We start from the raw sequence: 25,944 nt of genomic DNA on the forward strand, positions 1-25,944 counted from the left end.
TAAGAGCTTTTTGGAACTAATTCTTCACCAAGTTGTTGAGCCTTTCAAACTTAGCTTGATAGTCCATTATGTTGCTTGATTGTCTCAATTTGAACAATGTTACATTATGATTCACATACGCGGAAGGGCCAAAATGTAGCACAAAGCCCATGGAAGAGCGTCCCAAGTCGGTACGCCAAGGTTCCTCTCAAACCAAGGATACCAACATACTGTGTGGATGAAGACAACAAACACTTTTTCTACTTTTGGGGTATGTATCACCCAAAAATTTAATAATGCTTGGCCTTAAAGATCCTACTTGTGGGATCCTTACCAGTGAATGTCAAAAATTTCAGACAAGGCTGCTTCATTTGATTCCCCCCCTTTGGCATGATCAGATTGTTGGTCATGGTTCTCGAGTTCGCATTGGCTAGACCCTCTGGATGTATCAACACTTTGGTTGGTCTTGAACTCTTGCATCATGGCTACTAAGTTATCGATCTTGTTGTTCACCTCACCTCGTTGGTGTTGGGTCTTAGTTCGTATCGCATCTATAAGCTCTTGGGCTCCTCGAGTCACCATGAATCCTACTTAAGTGTTGTCCGCTTGTTGAACAAAATTTTGCCGATTTGGGTTCTCATTTGTATATAGAGTTAAGCTAGAATTTTGGGTTGTATCTAGGTTTGTTTTTTAGGTCAGAAGTATCAATTATATAAAAATAATTTTTTGGGAATTTTTTAAGGTTTTTATATAGTGGAGATTAATTTATTTGTGGGTTGGGTCAGGACGTTACATGTTCAGTCAATTTTTTGGGTTTGGATAGGGTTTAAAGAATGGATCAGATCTCAATGATCCATATAAATTTTTAAGCTTTGTAAGTTGAGTTTGAAAGCTAATGGATGTGGTTAACTATAATAAAAATTTCAAGATTTTAGGGCTTAAGATTAGGCTAGAAATTTTTTTGAAGTTATAAGATGTTACGACATCAGGATCCAGATGCTTAATCCAACAGGTTCTGATAAAAGGATAATATCTACATATCAGGGTCTAATTTTTCTGGTCCACAATTTGAGTTCAGTATAGGACACATATGACTAGTTCAGGTGATTTTTTTGGGACCTTTCAATCTACAGAAAATATTTTTTGAAATTCAAACTTGGATGCACGTCTATGACAATCCTTCCTAAGAACATGCAGAATTTGTCATGACTTTTGAAAGTCGGATCAGGGTCACCAAAGGTCAAATTTGAATGATTCAAATTTTGATTTAGGAGTTTAAGAAACGTAGAACATGATCTCAAAATTGTAGATGGCGACTAGATCTCTATAGATCGTGGTGGATCAAACACCCCAAAGTATCAGATCTACACTAGCTGATGATCAAATGTGCAAAAAAATTGTGTCTGGTGGGTGGATCTTCTATCCCTAATGGTGGATCAGGAATCCATGATTTTTCAGAGGGGTTACGGGTGTGATCTTACCCCTAGGATGATCATATGAGTGATTCAACGTGAGGATTGTGAGAGTTGGTGACGATCTCTGGTTCAGCACATGTTGATTTTTGGTTCAATTTTGTGAAGGACTTGGGCCCTTGATGCAGATGGTTCTCCTTAAGCTGGATTGTCTTTCAGAACCTAAGATGAACTTGGTCTGATACCAAATGATAGTTACCCTAGTTGAGAAGCTACACAGGGTTCAAAAGATGCAAAATCACAAAGAGTCAACTAGGATGGATTGAGAGTATGGGGTGCGACAATGAAGAGTCACAAGAAGTGAGCGCAGGTTAGAGGCTAAGGTTTTTTGTGAAGCTGATAATGATGGATAAGGATAGCTAGGGGTTGTGTAAGACAAGAATAAGATAGAAATGTGAGGTGTTCGGGAAGGTAGGAGAGATGTGAGAGGGAGATAAAGATTGGGTAAATGAGAGGGAAAAAATGAAAGGGGTAAGAAGGCTAGGGCATCAATAGAGAAGGAAAGGAAAGAACGAGAGAGGGGGAGAGAGAAAAGGAAAGGATAAGGGGTGAATTTTTCGTAGAGGATCTAAGAGCCTTCTTGCCTAAAAGATAAACCTTATTTTGAAAAATAACTTCAAAATTTGAATTCTTGATTAAATGCAAAATACATGGCCTCTTAAGGATTTTTATAGTCCTTGAGGGAGCTGTTTACAATGGTAGGGCGTTTTGCCCAGAACAAATGATTAAAATGCCCTTTAAGGGTGTTAGAATCTAGGAATGACCTAGGTGTCCTCAACAATTCAAATAATCTTGCTTGGACCTAATTACTAGTTTGCCCTCTTACTAACCCCAATTCTCACTTACACCCACATGGATCAATAGATTTAGTTCTTATGAGGGCAAATCCATATCCAAATAAAAAAATATTAAATAACAATATAAGCATATGAATAACTGAATTATCTTGATCTGGGTCGCTATCAGCTCCTCAGCTCTGCAACTCATGTTGCATCTTTGTGGACCTTCTATCTTTGGATCTCTAGGAAAGGAAAGCTGCCACCATCCCACAAATTAAGAATTTGAAAGGAAATAACATTAACAAATGTTTAAAGTGAATGAGAAATAATGACTCAAAAACTACTTGTTTGTAGGGAAACTTGTGTGTGGCAGCAAGTTGATAAGGCATCATCTTGCTGCAAGGTTGAGACGATTTGTACTCTTTTGTGGGTTGATGCATTTTCCAAAATTTTTTATAATTTTTGAAAATCTGCCCGATGTCCAAAATCATACTTTTCAGTTGTAAAAAGACTTTCACCCTTTGCATATGTGAATTTTTTATGATATGCGAACTTTCCTCTCAAATATCTAAATATGCGAATTTTCTCTTGATTTATGAATTTTCTTCCAAATATGCAAATTTTCTCTCACACATTTATGAATATCTAACTGCTTGCTTTCAGATATGTGAATGTCCCGACCTTCGCACATGAATGTTCTCACACATTTGTAAACCTCTTTTTGTCTATGCATGAGATTTTTAGTAAAAGGAGTTTGTTGAAAAAAGAATGATACTTCAAAAGTATGATGGGCTTTTAGCGATGCTTCAAAAGCATGATGTGCCTTTAGCGACACTTCAAAAGCACCGATAAAGCCTTTAGCGATGTTTCAATAGCACCGTAAAGCCTTTAATGATACTTCAAAAGTGAATATTTGAAGAGAATCATAAAATACATTACAACATTCACATATTTTGTGAGAAAACTTACATATTTGAGAGGACATTCACATATTCTCATATTTTGAGAAAAAATTCACAAATGTGTGGGAGAAAATTCACATATATTGAAAGAAATTCACATATTTAGATATTTGAGAAGAAAGTTCACATATAGAAAATTCGCATGTGTGAAGGGTGAAAAGGTTTTTTTACAGCCAAAAGTTGTGAATATCGGGCAAATTTTTTCAAAATTGTAAGGTTTTTCGAGAAACACACCATTTTTTTGGGTACAAAACAGTCATTTTCCACAAAACTTTTTACCTAAGCAATAATATATGCTTTCTTATTGTTGCTTAAAGTTGAACAATTGACTGTTCATAATGCTCTCCGTTGTTATTCTATGGCAAACGGTTAAGTTCAAGTGTCAAGGATTGATGGGAGGAATAGTTAAATGTCTTGACGGAGTGGCTATTTCACATGACATGGACTTGTGAATTCTATGTCAGTTGAGGCGAAGACTTAAAACTTTTTTCTTATTATACTATTAAAGTATTATGAAGAATCCGATCATACCACAATCAGAAATTTTGTGCCCGGGTTTGAATCCAATTTGGTTTTATTATATTATACTAAGAATGACTCAAACTTGTACCGCTAACCATAATGGCAAAAGTTGAAAGGAGAGAATAATGCGTACCTTTTCTTGCTAGAAATTAAATTTAGTTAGTTGTCTCATGTCCTTGGCAAAGTATTGCCAATAACATTAATTAAAGAAGAAAAGTTAATTTTTATAAAAAAAATTAAGAAAATAATTCTGGTCAATAATTACGTTTTTATTGGCTGGATAAAATATCACATTGTTGCATTAACATGATTTGTACTGAATAAACAAGTACGGGTCCTAGTAGGTTTTGGGCCAATGTTGTGAAAATCATTGAGGCATATCCAGGCACAACCACTGCTCATGAAGCAAGGCGTAAGCCTAGAGGCTTAAAGCATAAGATTCATGGGAAACATAAAAATAAGAAATAAAAAATAAATGAATAATGCAATATTTATGAAACAAATAATGAATAACAATTAGAGAATCTAAAATAAATTACAAACCCAATTTCAAGCAACAATTGTAATGCATTAACTTGACAATGAGCAAATTACTTAGAATTGATATTCAACATCTCTACAGAAGACACTGATGTTTGTCACAATGCTCTTGACATCCTTACCTCCAATAGACATTTTTGTGATACTGTGTAAGGGATGTGTCACTGAATGGGATTTATCCAAACCTAAAATATTAGCTATGCCTTAGACTACCATACTCACTAGCAGAAACTCACATGCCCAAGCTTCTTTTGATCAATCTAACCCTATAGATAGGGGTGACAATTTCTGACACGACCCGCCAACCCGACTCTTAGGCGGGTTCGGGTTGGGCTTAAGCCAACCCGTTTAATAAACGGGTCGACCCGCGTAACCCGTTTATTAAACAGGTCGGGTTCGGGTTGGGGGTATGCCAACCCGCCAACCCGCCAACCCGGCTGACCCGTTTAATAAACGGGTTAGGCGGGTGGGTCAACCCTCCAACCCGCCAACCGCCAACCCGACCCGTGAACCCGTCAACCCGACCCGCCAACCTGCCTAGCTGCCAACCCGATCCGTCAACCCGTCAACCCGACCCGCCAACCCGACCCGCCAACCTGAAAACCCGTTTACCCGACCCAACCCATTTATTAAATGGGTTGGCGGGTCGTGTCGGGTTACCCGTTTATTAAACGGGTCGGGTTCGTGTTTGCCACAGTCGACCCGTTTAATAAACGGGTCGGGTTCGGGTTGAGGTATGCTGACCCGCCAACCCGACCCGATTGCCACCCCTACCTATGATGTGTGTCGCAGGGTTCATTGATTAAGAAACATATTTAGATCAAGTGGTTTCAAATAATTTTTTTTATTTTTTCAATAGTAAAATTTGATTCAATTTGAGCCATTGATTTTTGAAGCTCTTACCAAACAGACCATGTGGATGATTTTGGAGCTTGATCCAAAAAATATCAACAAAATGGTAAAAGACAAGTCATTTTTTATCCCTGTAATAAAACAAAAAAAAAAAGACAGGTCGTTTCTTACAGAGAGCACAATACAATCGAAAGTTGCCAAATTTTCGCGAAAATAAAGAAAGGCGTATAATGACCAAATGTTTAAAGGGAAAATCTTGACAGGTGAAAATCTCATGAAAATTGCATATTTATATTTCTCTCATTTTTTTGACAGAACATCGAAAACAATAAATAGATAAAAATTTTAACAATAGTTTCTTACAAAGAAATAAACGTATAAATATATAAAAATAACATCACATGCTTTCTTGCAAAAAAGTAGCCATTAACAAATGTAAAAATCACAATGAAAATGCGATATTTACATTTTTAGTAAAATGTCGCGATATTTTGAATACCTCGCGAGAATTTACCGTTTAAAACGCTTACTTTCAAAGGCGAAAAAGAAAACCTGTTTTGTTTGCAGAAGGAGAGAGAGATCTTTCGCCTTCACTGCCGCTGCAGAAAAAAGGAAAGGAATGTTGCCGTCACCTTCCCGTTGTCATTTGATTGAGGGATGATTGGGGGGATTTCGTTTCCATGAATCGGAAAAATCCAAGTGCGGGAGAAGAAGGGGAATCAGGAAAAGAAAAGTTCTTGGAAAATCTTGCCGGATCGTGAAATCGGGGAGCCATGGACGAGGTCGGTGCGGCCGCGATCAAACACGCACTGAGGGCGATGAAGCATCGCCACCTGCTCGAGGAAGCAGCCCACGCCCCTGATTTCATCGCTCTCTCGCTCCCACTTTCATATTCCGTACCATAACATGCTTTATCTCTCTCTCTCTCGTCAAATTTTTGTGGGGAAAATAGCTTCTTATGTAACAATTTGGATCAAATGGTTCTATTTTGTGACATAAAATGAGACACCCATATCATGGATTTGATTTTCTTTCGTGGGTTATCGTCGCTCTTAGGTAATTTTCATTCCCTCAATAAAAGTTGCTAATCGTTTATATCAGATTCTGAGAGTATATGTGAATTCTAGTTGATGGTATTCCATAGTCAACGTGATATCTCACGTATTCTCCTTTTTATTATTTCTACCTTCTGGTTTCTTTTTATGTAAAAATCTTTATCCTAGTTGATGGAAGTAGAACTATGAGAGTTGTAGTGTTTTTTTGGCGCGACTTTTTGGAAGATGGTGCATTGCCAATCGAAAGTTTTATCGTTTCTTCTCACTCTGGGCTTTCAAGTACTTCCATTATCGCCATTTGGATGCACCCACTAATCCTTATCCCTGGGATAAGATGGGATATTGCATTATTGTATTCGATTCAGAATCCCAACCTATCCCACTTTTCTGGAGGGTGGGTGAATTAGAATTCCCCGTTAGTATGTCAGGCAATTGTGACTTATTCATGAACTTGATTCAGAAATCAGTTTGGAAGGAGAAATTGGAAAGCCTCGAGTTGGAGCTTCAACAATGCTACAAAGCTCAATCACGTTTGTCGGAATAGCTTGTAACGGAAGTGGCAGAGTCCCGAACCTTAAAAGCTTTGGTTCACGAAAAGGATGAAGCAATGAGTAAGCTCCAAGATGAGCTTAAGAAAGAAATGTTTGGATAGCATCTGAAGCTTGCTTTCTGATTACTTGCTCAGTGAGCTGTATCATGCCTGACTGGTGGCAGTCTTTTGCAGGGAGGAGTCATCTCGGCTGAAGATCATTTTGGAGGAGAGATCAAAAGCTTTGGACCTGGTTATGGGTGAGAACCAGGCACTTAAAGAACGTCTGGACGATGTTGTGCAGAAAGCGAAGAGGGTAGAATCAGAAAACAAGATGTTGATTGATCGTTGGATGGCAGGAAAGATGCAACATGCTGAACAACTCAATGAGGTACTATTGATTGTGTCCCTAATCTGCGCAATTAACTCCTCATGTTCTGAGCCAATATTTGGATGTTGTTTCATAAGTGAAAAGTAAGACAAAATTCATATAATATTTACATACTATTGATCCACCACAATCACTACTATACCTTTGCCAAATGGCCATAATATGTTTAGGAGTTAAGAGCAGCTATACACTGGTTAGGATGGCTTATTCATAGGAAGATAGAAAAAAGTTTAGCTAGGTGAAAGAAGAAAATGTACGGATAGTATGGACTCATAAGTAATTAAGCTGGAATGTATGGCTTGTATGTGACACTATTTAGTATTTATTCAGAAACAAAGTTGCATTCCATTTCCAACTTCATATGATGGACACTTTCATGAAAGTGTTGTTGAAGGAAAAATGTAGCTCTCTTTTTTATTATCCTAAAAGATGGAGGGATGGAGATAAGATATCCTATTATTAGCAGAAAAGGGATGGACTTCTTATATCTCCATGTAATAGGAGACTGACCGAGGGCAATAAATATGGGTAACATCAGTCCTTCCTTTTTCTTTTCTAATGTTAAGAATGTGAGACAGCTCCAAGATGTTGAGAAGTCGACCAGAGTGAGAGGCTTGTCACTAGCGTGCAGTAGCTTAGCATTATAGGTTTATGGAACATTAACATCCTTGGCATTTGAGACATGGGTCCAACACAAGCTCAGAAGGAATTTTATCTGAAATAGCACATTGCATGTATGCACGGGCGGTGTACCCTCAAGACCAAGAAATTGTATGTGATAATTAAATCGATCATCTCAACCAGTTGTGGAGTTGGTGCTTATCATGGAGATAACCTTAGTATCATTAACAATTAAAATATATGAATTTAAGACAAAGGAAAGAGAAAAAGAGATTCCCTGTGAAGGAGTGCATACAGATTAGGTAGTACCAGTGTACCGAGATCTAAAATCAGCTGGATGCATTGTAACATTAAATTTCTCAACCCATGACCACTTTAATAAGAAAACTGTGGAGTTTGGCATTCGGAGCATCCAAGTTGGCAGCTTTTCATAAGGAGTTGAAAGAATATTGAAGTGTGTTATCTTATAATAGGTGGATCATGCTGCTAACAACAAAACTGGGAGGAACTAAAAGAACAAGGTGTTCGGAGTCGGACTTCATAAAGATTTGAATTTCAGATTACATAACTTTTCTTCCTATTCAGTTAAAAAATAGGAATAGTTTTACAAATAATGACAATGTAGAGAAGTAGGACAACTATTAAACTAGGGCAGATACTGACATTGTCTTACTCCTTTCTAAGGACCCAAAAAAGACATTTTATTGGTTTAGGTAACCTATGGTATTTGTTTCACAAGCCTCCATAAAGTTTTAAAATTTTCTTTTATTAAAGTAGCAAAAGAGTGTATATCCGGACACACTGTACTTCTCAAGAAAGGATTCTAAATATTTCATGAAACAAAGAAGTCTGGTCACAGTGCGGATTCAATATATTCATGAACTTAAATGGAAATTCTAAATGAACTTTCTCATCAATTTAAGTGTAATATGTTCTTATATGATGAGAAAAGCTACCTGCCAATTAAACTGGCTAGCTTATAATGGGGCCAAGGTTTGATATTGATATACAGGTACTTAACTCTTGATGCACTTTGTAATTCCAAATCTCCAATGACCCTGCTTCAAAGTAAATATTTGTTTAAAGTATATCTATGAACTATATTTTGTCCTGAAAGTTGTTTAGAGTCTTTGAGCCCAAAAAGGGGATTATCAAGTTTAATCTTGAAACTGTTTTTTTAATTACCAAGAGTTTACTGCAGAATCTCTTGAGTAATGAAGCAATTTGCATGGGAAGTTTGTGGAGTAAAAAGTTGGTGAAGTTATGGCAGTAGGTTGATTTTTAGTTGAAAATGTTGGTTCTAGAAGCTAGAGGGGTTAGGCTCTTAATCACTGTAATTAGATGTGCTATTCAGAAATCATGATGATGAAATGACCTATTTGTATCTTACCAATTGAGCAGTCATGATCATGCCCTAGTTTGGATTCTATTGTGTTTGGGAGTTATTGATGGAATGTAATTGATCCTTCATATTTTCATTTTTGTAATATTTGAAATCCCACAGTTCCATAGTTATTTCATGGTGTAGTACTTGGTTGATCACATTCAAGTTATTCAACCACTTTTCATAAGATCATGAACAGAGGAACAGGAAAAAAAAAGACAAAAGAAAGGATGTTGATTGCACAAACTTCATTAGAACAGCGAGCATGGATGATGAACCTCCAGTTGACTCTTCATGCCTTCATATTATTTTGAAATCCCTTAGTTCCATAGTCTCATGCGAGAATCTTGGACTGGCTTGAGCTTCATTCATTTGCATAAATAAGCCATTCCTAAGCTTATGTTTGGCTTATTTACTTAAATGAGAAAAGTCCAAGCATTGTGCTTGTGCTTGTGCTTGTTAAATCTTGTTTAATCTCACATTTTTTTTTTGAAAATATATGTTAATCTTAGATTATTATATTACAATTCATACACTACCCCCCCCAAAAAAAAAACAGTGCCATACTGATTAGGGCATTGGCCTTCGAGGTGGTGGGATCAAATCCCTCACATTTGCTTTTTTTCCATCTCTCTCTCTCTCTCTCTCTCTCTCTCTCTATATATATATATATATATATATATATATATATATAAGGAAACTGGAATATGTTTACCAGCAAAACATGTTTGCTGGTTTAACCAACAGTGGCCGTCTGATTTGCGGATTGGATGACCATGTTCTTTCCCCTTTCCGCCCAACACAACCCCCCCACCCCCGTCTCCTACCATCCCGACTCCGTTCTCCCTCTCCCTTCCGTTTTTTTGCGTTGTGCTCGGATCACCACAGCCAAGAACCACCAGCGGAGGGAGATCGGGTGATGCAGAGAAGGGAGTAAGAAAGGCGAGGAGAGATGGGAGATCGGGTGAAGAAGGTGGTGGTGGTGGTGAGAAGGGAGGAATAAAGGCGAGCAGAGAAGGGAGATCGGGTGAAGAAGGTGGTGGTTGTGGTCCTCAGAAAGAAGGGAGGAGGATCCTCACCGGTGATGGTGGTGGATTGGTTGACTGCTGGTGGTGTTCTGCGGTGGTTGTGCTACACAGAGAAAGGCGAGTGAGAGGGAGAGGGGAGAGGGAAAGAGAGGGAGTCGGGCTGGAGTGGGAGGGAGAGGGGTTTGCGTTGGGCGGAAAGGGGAAAGAAAGGAGCCGTCCAATCCCCAGATCGGATGACCACTGTTGGTTCAAACCAGCAAACATGTTTTGCTGGTAAACATATTTCAGTTTCCCTATATATATATGTATCTTGTTCTTTCCAAAACTTGGTTCATATAGAACTTAACTGAGCTTAAATGGGCTGGGATTGGCTTGAGTAAGCTTGTGTGTGGCCCTATCCATATATTTCATGGTGTAGTCCTTGTGCAATCACGTTTGCATAATTGTTACCTACTTTTCATGATGCCATGAACAGAGGAACAAGGAAAAAATATAAACTACATGAACTTTATTGGGACAGCAGCACACATTTCATGTAAAATTCAAGATAAAAGCATAGTTGATGACTGACAGCTAAGTGTAAGTGATGCTAATCTTTGTGTTTTATCTTTTAATATCTAGAGTAATAGAGGTCATGCACCATTATTGTGAATTGCATGCATGTAGGCTGACCACTCACGCAAATTGTATATCATACGTGCAGTTGGAGTTCGGTCTTCCACAACAGATATTCTATATGTAAACCTACTGCATTTCATTCACTTTTGGACTAGTCACCTTATTTCCTAGCGCACAATCCTTTTGGCATTCATTTGATTAGGGGCGTGAGTTAGGCATCTCTCGCTAAATCTGGTCTTTGATCATGAACCCAACAGAATATGCTTATTTATCATATCAACTATAAAGAAACCTGTTTATCTGTGTGTTGGGTTTGTGGTGTCTGAGGGTATTAATGCCAGTAGGTGCTACAGTAGGATTAATGAACAATGTTGGAGATGATTTTGCCACACAATAAATGTTCTATCTGTTTTTGTTGTAATTAATGTTTCTATTTGATCCACATGTGATAAGACTTTGACTTTCTTTAGTTACTGATTTTTCTGGCCTGTGCTCCTTGTAAAGGTTTGACTGGCTGCATTGTCTTTGCAACACTAAATTGATTTGTTGATTCAGGAGAAAAATCATGGATCCTGGCTTAGTGGTATTTGATTTATTGAAAGCTAATTCCTTGTGTTTACATGCCAATGCTTTATATCAAGATCTGAGGGATCGGCTAAGGGCAAAGTAGCTTACAGCAACTTGTACTGCAGCAAGTTGATGGTATAGTTCGGCAAAGTGAAGCAGTTTCTGGGGATTTTGCAGTCTGCCATTCCATCTACTTGCAAGCGTAAGATTCCTGCCCATAAGGGTAGTTGTACTTCAGTGATTTTTGAGCAAAACTCAAATAAGTTAATCAGTGGTGGACAGGATCAGACTGTCAAATTTTGGGACACGAACACTGGCATTTTATGTGGATCCCTATCTGGCTGCCTTGGCTCTGTACTTGACCTAACCATTGCTCATGACAACATATTTGTTATAGATGCGAGTAGCTCCAACAACTTGTAGATGTGAGATGTGGGTTCTGGTCAAATCCATCATACTTTAACTGGGCATAGTGACAAAGTATGTGCTGTTGATATTGGCAGACAATCTGACCGTTTCTTAGTGAGTGCTCCGAACAATCAAGACTTGGGATCTTCAGAAAGGTTACTGCCTCAATACAATCATGTCACACAGCAATTGCAATGCACTTTGTTTTAGTTCTGATGGGCAGACAAAATGCAGTGGTCATGTTGATGGAAACCTACCGTTATGGGATATGAGAACAGGGAAACTATTTAGTGAAGTTTTAGCTCACTCTCAAATTGTGACATCAGTCACATTATCTCGTAGTTGCAATGTTGTTCTAACATGTGGTAGAGACAACCTGCATAATCTCTTTGATATAAGGACATTGGAGGTTTGTGGTACATTCAAAGCAAATGGCGTCAATGTTGCAACTAATTGGAGCTGTTCCTGCATAAGCTCTGATGACAACTATGTGGCAGCAAGATCATCTGATGGTTCTGTATATCTCTGGTCCAGATTAACAGCAGACACTGTGAGTAGATTAGTTGAACACACTGCTCCAGTTCTTTCCTGCTCCTGGAGTGAGCTTGGAAAGCCTTTAGCATCAGCTGATAAGAGTGGTACCATATGCATATGGACATGACTTGTTTGTGCGTTCACAACAGAAATGGTATGCTGTGTTCTTATTATGTAAATGGTAAAAATCTTAGGCTAATTCTCCAGCCAAATGAGCTACAGTTATATGCAACCATTTCTTGGATTATTTACATTTGTCAAGTGCACTGTTTGCTTCGGCCTTTCCTCAAAAAGGTGCACAAATTGCCTCAACCAAGAGCAATATGTATTGATGTGTTCATTGCTTGGCCTGGTGCTGTATGTGCTGTTATGCTCCTGAGACTTGAATTCCTTTTTCCACATTAGGTTCCATACCCGTCCTTCATGTTATTATAAGAGCGAGAGAGATGTACCTGATATTCATGGTAATTTGCAAGAAAAATCAAAGCTTCAACCAACTCATTTTCTGTAACATTCTCCGATGCCCGGACACAATTGACTCCTGACTGACCTTTTGGTCTGTATGTCCTTGTACTTTAGATGATAGGAGCTTATGTCTAGTCTTAGACAAGCCATTAGTGGATCGTGACATCTTTCAACTATTGAACACTGCATCTAATCTGAGCAACAGTAGCTGCAGTTCATCCAGCATTTGCTTTATTGTGCCCTTGAAAATATGTGATCTAGTCCTTGGCAGACTTCTCTAGATACAGGCTGCTATCTACAGCCTTAGGCCCAATATGTTTTTTCTCAAGATTATGTGGGTAAACATGACAATGAAAAGTTAAGATCCTAGTCATCATTCTGTAAAGTTTGGTTTGCTTTTATTTTGTAAACAACTATTAAGATATGGCAAATTTTGAATAAGATGACCAACAGCATTATAATATTCTTTGAACAGAACAATCAAGTTCATGTTGTAGATTATGATATTATTCAAAAAAGTGCTGTAGATTTAGAAGATTCATCATCATCCCCTTCCTGATTTTATCCAGTCTTCATGTTGCTAATTGCTAATCACGTCTAAGTACGCAATATGCTGCCCACAAGGTCTCCGCTCATCTGGTAGGGGCGACTTTTGAATATCACCAAGTTGACGGGATGTCACAAGTTCGAAACCCATGGGTGGCATCCCTTGCCACAAGGTCAAAGCTGGGTGTACTCTCTGTTGGGCAAGAGGGACCTCTAGGGTTTTACCAAGCCGAGGTATGCGGTCAGTGGGGGTGGGAGGCGTCTTTTCCCTTGGACTATAAAAAAAAAATACACAACATGCTGCTAGTCATCCATTGGGAACACCAACCAACCCATCTTATTAGGTGATTGACTTATTAAGATGGGTGCTGTTAATGTTGGTCGTATGATGGAGATATACCAATCAATGTTAAGTCGAGTAAGGCTAGGGATGGCAGTGGGGCGGGGCGGGGCGGGGGACAAGGTTTCCACCCCCGCCCCGCCTCTAAAATGTAACCTTCATCCCCGGTCCACCCCCGTGACGGGGGAGACTTTGGACCTCCACCCCCGCCCCGTCTCAACATTCTAATCCCCGTCCCCGTCCCTGTCCCGCCCTTGTGAGCAATAGTCACACATTACTTTCAGGGAGCCTACCCGTGAGCAAGCAGAGGCTTTCAGGGAGTTTTCGCACACCTAATGCCATATCAGACATGTTCAGCATAGTCGATTTGATAAAAAACGATACTTGGATAGCATTTTTTGTTGAAAATTTCAGATTGAATATTGTAGATTATCGATTTTCAAACCTTATAAAAACCTACCCTCGTCTGACTTCTTCTCAAAAGGGCTCAATGAAACAGTTGCAATAGGGCAAAGAGGGCGAACGCGCAGAGCGTTTAAATCATCAAAGCAGGAAAGGAAAAAAAAAAAGAGGGAGGAGATGGCACCACAGAGGAGGCTCACGGCAGTGGCAGAGATGGAAGGAGGGAGAGCTGGTGTCGGCCAACGGTGGCCGGCGACGACCCGGCTCCAACGATAATGCAGATGAGATGGGGTGGTCGGTGTCGGCAAACGGTGGTCGGCGACGGCCCCGCTCCAATGATAATGCAGATGAGATGGGGAAGGGGAAGAGGCGACGGCCCGGCTCGGCGGCTCCAGGGTTAGGGAGTTAGGGTTAGTAAACATTAGGCGAAAAATATAAAGGGTTGGGGGCGGGGATGGGACGGGGACGGGGATGGGGCGGGGTGGGGCTGGGACGGGGATGGGGCGGGGCGGGGGGACGTGCCAGTCCATCCCCGCACGGGGATGAATTTTAACCTTCATCCCCGCCTCCATCCCCGTTTCCTGCCCTCCATCCCCGGTCCAAACGGGGCGAGGTGGGGCGGGGCCCCGCTTTCCCCCGGTCCACTGCCATCCCTAAGTAAGGCTCATGGGGGCATTTAAACTTTACCACAGCACCTCTCTCTCTCTCTCTCTCTCTCTCTCACACACACACACACACACACACACAAAGAAAAACTACAAAGTTTTGTTGGATGAGTTAACAGTTCCACAGTCCACGCAATGCAAGGTTGCCCATCATAAAGGAAAAGAGCATTAAACATATTGTAACCAACAAAAACATCAAATTCGTCCAGTACTTTGATTATTTTCCTCAACGAAACCGCACAAGATCATGTGCTTCATCTGCTCCCAAACTCATCGTCTACTCTTTGAGTTGAAATAAGGCAACTGGAGAATTGAACACATGGCCTCCTATTACGCTCTACCAAAAATTACTCTCAAACACCTGCATGAGATACCAACGGTGTTAATAAATATTTTTTGAAAGTGTTAATAAAATTTTAAATGTACAAGTTTATGATATATCAGACACGATAATAAAGTTGATTACAGATATATGATCGGACGTCCTTCTCATCGAACTCATGTAGGATGCTTATCCGCCGCTGATGTCAGTGGTGGAGCGTCGTTGTTTTGCAAAAAGAAGCATCTAACGCTGGTTGCGACCGCTGAATGTCGAGAGGGTGGTGTATGTTCCCCGTGGAACACGGGGCTGCGTGTTTGGGTCCGAATGAGTGCCACGTTGGCACTCATTTGTCAGTTTGGGTGTGTACGAAGGAATATTGCGGATCCCAAGATATTTCTCCGTACATAACTCCCGAATAAGTGCCAACGTGGCACTCATTCGGACCCCGAACATGCGGCCCCGTGTTCGCGGGGGGAACATACAACCTGCTCGCCTGAATGTCCCCGATTACACAGAATGGGACGCGCGAGTTCGATGAGAAGGACGTCCGACGTTACGGAGAGGGTTGTGTATGTTCGCCTCCGATGATTCACTGAATCCCACGTCTGTGTTCGGGGCTTTGAATGAGCACCACGTATACAAGCACATGGGCTCGTATTCCCGTGTATGTTGACATAACTTTGCATCGGACTCTAGTGTTGTTGCAAAGACTTAAGTACCCTTTATTGCTATTCTTCTCATAAAGTGATGGTTTGAGAAAATGACAAAAATGCCTTTCATTCAAAAAAGAAAAAACAAATAGTTCAAAAAAAGGACAAACATGTCCTCCATCCAGAAAGTCGAGGATGATGTTGACTCTTCAAAGTCTTCTTCTTTTTCTGTTCAAAAAAAGGACAAACATGTTTTCTTCTTCTTTCTCCGTAAAACACTATAAAACCTTTTCTCTCTCTAGAGAAGAAATCAAGGGAAACAAAGAGTTCTTCCTGGAGAAGGCCATGAACATCAACCCTCTCACTCTCTCTCCCTTCTCTCTCTACTTCTGTGCACATCCAACAGACGATCCTACATTGCTGCATCGTCATCTTCTTCTTCTTCCTTCTTCGTAAAACACTGTAAAACCCTCTCTCTCTGTAGAGAAGAAATCAAGAGAGGTAAAGGGTTCCTCCTGGAGAAGGCCATGAACACCAACCCTCTCACTCTCTCTCCCTTCTCTCTCTACTTGTGTGCCTGATTTAGAGTTTTTGCCCTTACAGGAGGGGGGTTCGGGGGCTCCCCCCCGCCGCGGATCCCGCTGCGCGGTCAGCGGGCGGGGGTCCAGGGGGGGGCCGCCCCTGGCGGGGGGCTCGGGGGGCAGCGCCCTCCGGACCAAAATTTTTTTGGGCCTTCCAACAATGATTTGTAGTATTATCGGGCTTTCCTACAACAATTTATAGCATTTGTAGTATTATCGGGCTTTCCTAATTTGCGGAAGACACTACAAATCGCTATAGCGATTTGCGGAAGACACTACAAATCGCGGATTTGGAATATGACCTCCGGTTAGGGAGATATGACTCTGACAAGTTGGTCCTAATTTGCGGAAGACACTACAAATCGCTATAGCGATTTGCGGAAGGCACTACAAATCGCTATAGCGATTTGTGAATCGCTATAGCGATTTGCGGAAGACACTACAAATCGCTATAGCGATTTGCGAATCGCTATAGCGATTTGCGGAAGACACTACAAATCGCTATAGCGTTTCGCGATTTACGGAAGACACTACAAATGCTACAAATTGCTGTAGGAAAGCCCGATAATACTACAAATCATTGTTGGAAAGCCCAAAAAAAATTTGGTCCGGAGGGCGCTGCCCCCCGAGCCCCCCGCCAGGGGCGGCCCCCCCTGGACCCCCGCCCGCTGACCGCGCAGCGGGATCCGCGGCGGGGGGAGCCCCCAGACCCCCCTCCTGTAAGGGCAAAAACTCTAAATCAGGCACACAAGTAGAGAGAGAAGGGAGAGAGAGTGAGAGGGTTGGTGTTCATGGCCTTCTCCAGGAGGAACCCTTTACCTCTCTTGATTTCTTCTCTACAGAGAGAGAGAGGGTTTTACAGTGTTTTACGAAGAAGAAAGAAGAAGAAGATGACGATGCAGCAATGTAGGATCGTCTGTTGGATATGCACAGAAGTAGAGAGAGAAGGGAGAGAGAGTGAGAGGGTTGATGTTCATGGCCTTCTCCAGGAAGAACTCTTTGTTTCCCTTGATTTCTTCTCTAGAGAGATAAAGGGTTTTACAGTGTTTTACGGAGAAAGAAGAAGAAAACATATTTGTCCTTTTTTTGAACAGAAAAAGAAGAAGACTTTGAAGAGTCAACATCATCCTCGACTTTCTGGATGGAGGACATATTTGTCCTTTTTTTGAACTATTTGTTTTTTCTTTTTTGAATGAAAGGCATTTTTGTCATTTTCTCAAACCATCACTTTATGAGAAGAATAGCAATAAAGGGTACTTAAGTCTTTGCAACAACACCAGAGTCCGATGCAAAGTTATGTCAACATACACGGGAATACGAGCCCCATGTGCTTGTATACGTGGTGCTCATTCAAAGCCCAGAACACAGACGTGGGATTCAGTGAATCATCGGGGGGGGGAACATATAACCTGCTTTGGACGTTACGTTCTGAGAGAAAGAGAGAGCGAGAGAGTATATACCAGCACAGATGGAGCAACGTTGGGAGCTAAGGCCACAAGTCCTAGGGAGGTTCTCAGCCCTCCTCATCCTTCCTTCTACCTCTCTTTCCTTCACACCTTCCCACCTCCACCTCTGATCCCCAGACGCCAATTGCCTGATGGCTTCGCACCGGCACTCTTCCGTCATCTGACTGAGTTGTTGGCAGCACCGGTGTGGTGCCCTCTCACTGCTTCCACCCCTCCTCCTAGAGGCCAGCATGATTAGCAAGCCACTCCTCACATGCTCCACATACCTCCTGCACTCATCCAAATCCATTCTCTCCTGTTGGCACTCGGATGGACCTGGCCAACCTGCGCCGGACTCCACCATATCATTATCGTTGATCACGATCTCGGCGGTCCGCACCGTGGTCGAGGCCTCCACCGTGGCCAGCCATAGCAGCAAGAGAGCTGCCATGGCTGCATGCTTGATGCTAGATGAAGTGTCCATTGCTAGCTATTCCTTCCTGGTTAGGTTGTGAGAGAGGTGAGTGTTTTGGGGAGTGTTAGTGATGCACTTATAGATTGGAGGGCTAGAGAGGAGAGAGGAAACAAAGGAGGGAAAGGCACGTAGAGCAGCCACGTCCATGATTGGGTTCAACTGAAATGGATACTTAGCAGAGCATGAGGCAACTATGGGTCCTTGATATCCGGCTGATTTTGTTTACTTGATCTCAGCATTTAGTAGTCTAATTAAAGATCTTAATTAGCAAAAAATTATGGGTTTCCGATGTGAGTAAATTGGCTGGTTGTTTACTTGGTCTTAGAATGTAAATGCAACTTCTAGGGCCAAGCTCATTGGTAGGCTTGCCCGAACCTGATTCTTGGACCTGGACCAATACAGGGTAGAAGTTTTGAAATGGGTTTGAACTTTGCAGTCTTCTTAGCTACATAAAGGTAGGCCAATCCAGGGTGCAATGTTGTCCAAACTATGTATCCCCATATGGATCCAATTGGAACTGGATTGATCTATTGGATATACCAAAGATGACCTTTTGGATCAAACCTTGTCCACATCATTCAAACAGCTCCAATCAAGTTTGGTGGATCAACAGGACCTGCTTGCCACTTAGTGAATCGCTATCCAGAAGGCTTGAGTTTCTTGAATTTTCATAAAGATGCTGTCAATGATTTTAACTTTAGATAGATAGAACCCTAATGGATCTGACTGATACATGCTTTAAGCAAACCAAATATAAAGCCTCTGGATCTTACAGTCAATCGGTTCTGTAGAGGATAATCAACATTTGACCCCATGTATTATGGGTTTAGATATATTGGACTCTAATGTATTCTGGCTTTGGACTCTGAATCTAGATTTGGATTAATCTCATGTCATTATACATATCAATTAAATATGCATATAGCCCCGGCATCCAGATACTCGGTGATCACGTTTTGAGGCTTGACAGTTGGGATGTAACCATTTTAATTTTACATTGTTATTTAAAAATGTTGAATTGGAAAAAGTACTTAAACCATTCAGCCCCATCTCAAAAATTTGCCCTACATCCCTGCCTCCATCCTCGCATGGGTTTTGATTTAACCTCCATCTCCGATCTATTCCCCGTTTCATGTCCAACATCCCCAGTACAAACGGGGCGAGGCAGGGCAGAGCCTCATTTCCCTGGTCCTTCCGTCGCTGCCACCTTCTGCCGTTAGAAGGAGAGGAAGGAGATGAGAGAAATGGGAGATCATGTGGTTCATTAAAGGAAGAAGAGATAAAAAATTCGAGAAAGGATTTTATGTTAAGGTTAGGAATATATATATAAGATTTTATAATATGTATAAGGGTATACTAATAATTTTCTTAATGGGAATCATGGATAGGGCAGGGCGGGGTAAGAGTAAATCCATCCCTGCCTTTCCCAGCACGGATTTTGATTTTAACATCCATCCCCCAGTCTATTCCTTGTTTCATGTCCTCCATCCCTAGTCCAAACGAGGCGAGGAGGGGAGGAGCCCCATTTCCCCCCGGGTCCACTGCCATCCCTATGTATACAACTGGCCAACTTACATTTACCCCATAGCTTGGATCCCTTCTTATTCATGGATTACCCAATCCAATGATAACACAACCGTTCCCTGTTTGAAAACTCGAAAAATCACACACACACACACACACACACACACACACACACACACACATATATATATATATATTCTGGTTTGGTTCCTCAATGACTGACCCGATAGATATCCAAACCCAAATTAAATCAACCTAACTAAATGCATCCTCATTTCACCTAAAAGCCAATCTGCTTGTTGACAAAAGTTTTACTAATTCAAGATCAAATTAGTATGGTCATTATAAGTGTCAATGGGTTAGACCCCTACTAAAATGAGTGGGTCCATATCCAAATCCGATTAAGTAATGCGGGTATTAGGTTCGGATTCAGACCCAACCAGAAAAATCATACCCAGATCCAACAAGAATTACATAAACCTGACCTAGTGAATACCCAATAAAATAAATTTTTTTAAAGCTTTTTAGATTGAAATTTTATAGATCTTAATCGAAACTTAAGAATTACATAAACCTGACCAGGTTTGGTATAAAATTTTAGAAACCATACCCGTCCCATTTAATAGTCGGACCTCATGAATCTAACTAGGAAAGTTAATCTAACCCCTTTTTTTGTAAGCAAACCTTGACCCTACTGGATCTGGTATAGGTCAGAATTGTATTATACCGGATCCGTTGACAAGCCTAATGGTCATGAGAGAGAGACTCAACTGTCTAGCATTAAATGAAAAAAGTGAAAGATTCCAAAAATTGGCCCTCTCACATGGGTAGGGGTGGGCCAGCCCAGCCCTGGCCCGTTTAGAGCTCAGCCCACCAGACTTTAAGTGTGGCCTGGTCCATTTACTAACCGGCCGGGTTTTGGCCTGGTTCTTAATGGACTCATGTTTGAGGAGCAGCCCATGGGCCGTTGTGAAGTGGGTCCGGTCTGACCTAGCCTGGTCCAAATCCATTTATAAATAGTAATAATTAATAAAATTCTCAACTTTCTATGTACTCAATCAATTATCTTTCTAGTTCACGTAAGATTAACCTAACTAATTAGGTAAATGGTAATAGTTATGAAGTTACTATGCAATAGTTAAAATTTTAAAATTTTATGTTATTACAAAATTAATAAATAATTCAGCCTCATCGGGCCGGTCCGACAGCCCGCGGGCCAGCCCAGCCCAGTGTATAACGGGCCAGGTTTTGGTCTGATACCTAACGGGCCTGGGCCTAAAACATTGGCCCAAACCCGGTCGAGCGGGGTAGTCTTGGCCCATCGGGCCGCCCCCTTTGCCCATCCCTACACATGGGAAAGGTATATGGAAGCATGGTTATTTTAATAAATATATTCATTAGAGATAACTAAACTGGGTGCCATTTAATTAACTTGGGTAAAAACTTTTGTGGAAATTTGCACTCTCAAAACTTTGGTGTGCGCATGAATTAGACCAAAAGTGGGAAGAGTTTTTTGTTCAAAGCTAGGACTGAAAGGTTCATGGATATAGTTGTTGTTCAAGGTGGTAAAACTGAGGTTTGAAGGAGATACCTTGAGTAAACCGATCCAACGATACACATTTTGGTTTTTTGATCCAAGGTAGGTGTTCTAAACCGATGCATGGAGGCTAAGATCAGTATGCATGAACTTCAGGGTGTAGAGGCTGGTATTGAAACCTCTCCTAATCTTGTTAAGACTGATATGGGTTTTGATTTCACCTGAAATAGGTTTTGAGGAAAAACTAAATTGGGTAAAAATGATGAGTTTTTTTCTCAAAATTGATTTTGGAAAAATAATATAGGGGATTATATCAGTCATAAATCCCACGTGTCTGAACTCTATCAGTCCTTAACTAAGCTAGGACTGAAAGGTTCATGGATATGGAAAAAAAATGCTTTTAATGTAAATTCCCGAATATGGGCGCTTTTCGGAATATGTTTAGTGTAACTTTTAAGGTTTTGCTTACCAGTTGGTGGCCCCTTTAATGATCAGACACCTTACATAAACTTTGAAAATAGTCTTTCATATTAGCAGCTTCAACCTTTATTTTATGGTAAAATAGCATAGATTTAGATGTTGCCTAGGTGCTTATCTTCTACACCTGCAACTTTAGATGGATCTTGGTTAGTCAACCTAATAATGCGTCAAAGATTACCTTAATTTATTTTTATGTGGTGTAGAACACCTTGTACTGTTATATCTACAAGGATTGCTGGCATACAGTCTCTGGTCTCTCTTAGTCATGTAGTGCTGAACTTTGTTATATTGGTAAACTCTAAAGAGCTTGCAGGTTATGATTTGGACGTCTTCATTTCAATGTGGCACTGTTTTTTTTTTTCTGATATTTCCATCCCATTGATAGGAATGAATACAACTTCCATCTGGTGATATCTAAGGTCTCAGGTTGTACCAATTATGATTCAGAGGCAACCATAGTTAATAATATTGTAGGCTCTATTTTATTGACCCTTTCTTTATTGCGGATATGTTTCAGACATTGATCTATTTTGTTGCATGAAAAATAGTTGTGGAATGTTAAAAATATGTTACATATATATCCCAATGCCTTAAGAGAGCAGTACCTTGAATATGTAAATAAATAATAATCTTGTACATGATGTTTTTTTAGATGGTAGTTCATATTTTATGCTGCTAACTTTTAGAATTGGCCATGATTTTCTCTTTCTTTCTTTTTTGTTAATTATTGAGGAAAATATTAGCAAATACTACCTTCGATGCTTTACGTGAGCCTTTTAAAGCAGATACAATTCTCTTTTTTTTAATTACAGAATGCGTGCTTGCAAAAAACAAAAAAAAGGAAACGCAGACCGGCTGGGGTCTGCCGACTCCCAGTCGTCTGATTGGTGTGCCGCAGGTTGTTGCTGCCCTGATGAACACTGCAGAACCATTCTGCTGTGTTGATCAGTGGGCAGCCGCTGCTGCACCCTCATGGGTGCAGCATAATGGGACCAGCAAGAACCTAGCTCCCCTACTATGCACCTGGGTGACCAGCAGGGTGCGCCACCCTGCTGGTGCACCATGGCTGGACTGCAGCGAGCTGCAGGCCTGCTGCAGCCCCAATAAGAAAAAAATGTGGCTGTTTTGCAAAATTTTCAAGTTACCCTTTATTTATGTTTTTTAACTTGTACAGTTTGGAACCCATCACTACTCGGTAAATTGTTTATAACTCTCAAACTAAGCAGGGTTTTACGAACAGTCTGCGGGGGTATGAAAGGTGACAAATGAGGGTACCTATGATAAAAAATGGGATCGGAACTCAGTCTATGCATAACAAGGTCATTCCCGCTCAACCAAACCATTAACAAAGAAGGGACATGTTAATTGTACAAAGCATAAGCTTCCGATTAGGATGAATAGAATATGTTGACATGATAAATATGAAAATGTACATTATGATATTCTTCAAATGCATGTTTGCTAATGTGTGGCATGTGATATGTGAAAATAGCATTGAAAGTCAAGCACCAGGGTGATCAAAATGGGGGTACGAAAGCTTGAGATAGGTTCATTAAGTTTGTGCATGGAAGACAATAGTATTAATGTAATTGAAAGATCAAAATATAAACATTAGTTTTACTGATGCTTACAATAAGAGGGTAAGTAATACTTTCAACTCTATGATACTATGTTTAAAGCATGAAAGATTATTTCTCTTCAACCACAAGATAGGAGAAACCTTTACAATAGCTGCATGGTGGCAGGTATAGAACTCATGAGTAAAGTCTAATATATCAAGATAGAGGTATTAAGAATTCTCTCTCGACAAGGTTATCTCTCACCCAAGATTGGTGACCGGTGTCCAACCCAGGTTAAGTTACAACTTATTTGAATATACTCATCTTGAGTTGTTGTCCTGATCCAAGTAAAGTCTATGTTAGTACCCACAAGGCTAAGAAGCAAAACAATAATTGTATGCATATTAGTTAAATATTGCATGTGTCATTTAAGAAAGAGATCCTAAATAAAAGAAGTTAAAACCACTTATGTAAGAAATAACTACCGGATTCACATTGGTAAGTACATGCATTATTTAACTGCTTATGCATAATTTTGGTATTTGCTACTGAATTTATTTGTGATATGCAATTGTGCTTGAAAACATGTTTTCAAAATGATTGTTTATAAGTGAATCAAAGCATGTATCGTGTATACTGATTAAGTTTACAAGCTTTGTGTTTTGGTACAGTCTACTGAGACCTGACGAGTTTGGCCTCAAAAATTATATGTTGGTACTGATTGACACTACAACAAACCAATGGATTAGCGACAACCTAAATCAGTCGCTAATCCGCCGCTAATCCATCGCTAACCAGATTAGCGACGAATTAGCGTCAGAGTAGCGACGAATATCTTTCATCGTAATTTTTTCGACGCTAATAAGCGACGGCATATATCCGTCGCCCGTTTCATCGCTAAGTAGTGACATACTGTATCTGTCGCCAGTTCCGTCGCTAAGTCGCGACAAAATAACGAATGACAACTTCCATCGCAAGGCCGTTGTTACTAAACGGCGACTTTGGTTTGGCGACAGATTTACAACCATCGCTAATCCGTCGTTAACTTCAACGGTAATAATAAATAGCGACGGATATATCCGTCGCTAATCCATCACAAACAAGGAAAAAAATATAAAAAAATATTTGAAAATTAAATATCGAGAAAAAATTTCTCGTGCTATAATTTATATTTCCTGTGAATAAAAAACAAAGTACACATAAAAATACATATAAAAGGAAACTAAAACAATTAATCGTTTCACTTTAAAATTCACAAGTTTTAATTATTTACAATTCAACATTTGCATTTTTGAAACAAAAAGAAAGTAGAACAAATTCAACACATTAATCTAATCATCGCCAAGATTTTGTGTGTCTTCTTGTTCATTGCCTTGATCTATCCCTTCAACTCCACTACGTTGATTATCGCCAGCAACCTACACAAGAAAAGAAAGGTCAATATTGATAAACAAAATATATTAAAATAAATTATACACTACATGTGATTCTATCATGAATGATATGTGTTTTAAGGCAGTAAAAAAACGTCTATATGTGATTATATCATGCTCATATGTGTTTGAAGGCAGTCAAAAAACTATATATGTGATTCTACCATGCTCATATGTGCTCTAAGGCAGGCAAAAAGTTGTATATGTGATTCTATCATGCTCATATGTGTTCTAAGACAGTAAAAAAACTATATATGTGATTCTACCATGCTCATATGTGCTCTAAGGCAGACAAAAAGTTGTATATGCGATTCTATCATGCTCATATATGCTCTAAGGCAGGCAAAAAACTTTATATGTGATTCTATCATGTTTATATGTGTTCTAATGCAGTAAAAAAACTCTATATGTGATTATATCATGCTCATATGTGTTCTAAGGCAGACAAACAACTTTATATGTGATTCTATCATGCTCATATGTGTTCTAAGGCAGGCAAAAAATTGCATATGTGATTATATCATGCTCACATGTGTTCTAAAGTAGTCAAAAAAACTATATATGTGATTCTATCATGCTCATATATGCTCTAAGGCAGTCAAAAAACTGTATATGTGATTCTATAATGCTCATATGTGTTCTAAGGTAGGCAAAAAACTAAATATGTGATTATATCATGCTCATATGTGTTCTAAGGCAGTAAAAAAAACTTTATATATGATTCTATCATGCTCTTATGTGCTCTAAAACAGTCAAAAAACTGTATACGTGATTCTAGCATGCTCACATGTGTTCTAAAGCAGGCAAAAAACTGTATATGTGATTATATCATGCTCGTATGTGTTTTAAGGCAGTAAAAAAAAATGTATATGTGATTCTACCATGCTTATATATGCTATAAGGCTGTCAAAAAATTGTATATGTGATTCTATCATGCTCACATGTGTTCTAAAGCAAGCAAAAAACTGTATATGTGATTACATCATGCTCATATGTGTTCTAAGGCAGTCAAAAAAACTGTATATGTGATTCTATCATGCTCATATGTGTTCTAAGGCAGTAAAATCACTGTATATGTAATTCTATCGTGCTCATATGTGTTCAAAGGCAGTAAAAATATTATACTGAAATATTATATAAAAGGTCAGTATTGATAAAAAAAATATACTGAAATAAATTATATCCAATGCACCTAAGTTAAGGCAATCAAAGTTATATGAAATCTAACGACATGCAATATATCGCATGAAACTTTCATACCTGAGAGGCACCTGCAATC

At 39.9% G+C, this 25,944-nt stretch overlaps 1 protein-coding gene and 1 pseudogene across 1 annotated transcript; one reads left to right on the plus strand and one right to left on the minus strand.

The window, feature by feature from the left end:
• The first annotated feature begins 6,768 nt into the window (after window positions 1-6,768).
• Window positions 6,769-13,067, plus strand: LOC149811777 (autophagy-related protein 16-like; annotated as a pseudogene).
• Window positions 13,068-15,012: 1,945 nt separating this feature from the next.
• On the minus strand, window positions 15,013-18,141 carry LOC149811778 (2S seed storage albumin protein-like). The gene is made up of 2 exons (XM_089992923.1): window positions 17,673-18,141; window positions 15,013-15,020 (listed from the first exon to the last, which is right to left on the minus strand). Exons 1-2 carry the CDS (start codon window positions 18,139-18,141, stop codon window positions 15,013-15,015), a joined length of 477 nt encoding a protein of 158 aa, XP_089849049.1.
• Between the last annotated feature and the right edge of the window lie 7,803 nt (window positions 18,142-25,944).

Source organism: Nuphar pumila, chromosome 17 (genome assembly GCF_984573655.1).
Source record: "Nuphar pumila chromosome 17, dmNupPumi1.hap1.1, whole genome shotgun sequence".
NCBI classification, from domain to species: Eukaryota; Viridiplantae; Streptophyta; class Magnoliopsida; order Nymphaeales; family Nymphaeaceae; genus Nuphar; species Nuphar pumila.

What these genes read in the sequence shown, in the direction of transcription:
- LOC149811778 (XM_089992923.1), bottom strand. Translation starts at nt 18,141, where the DNA reads ATGGACACTTCATCTAGCATCAAGCATGCAGCCATGGCAGCTCTCTTG.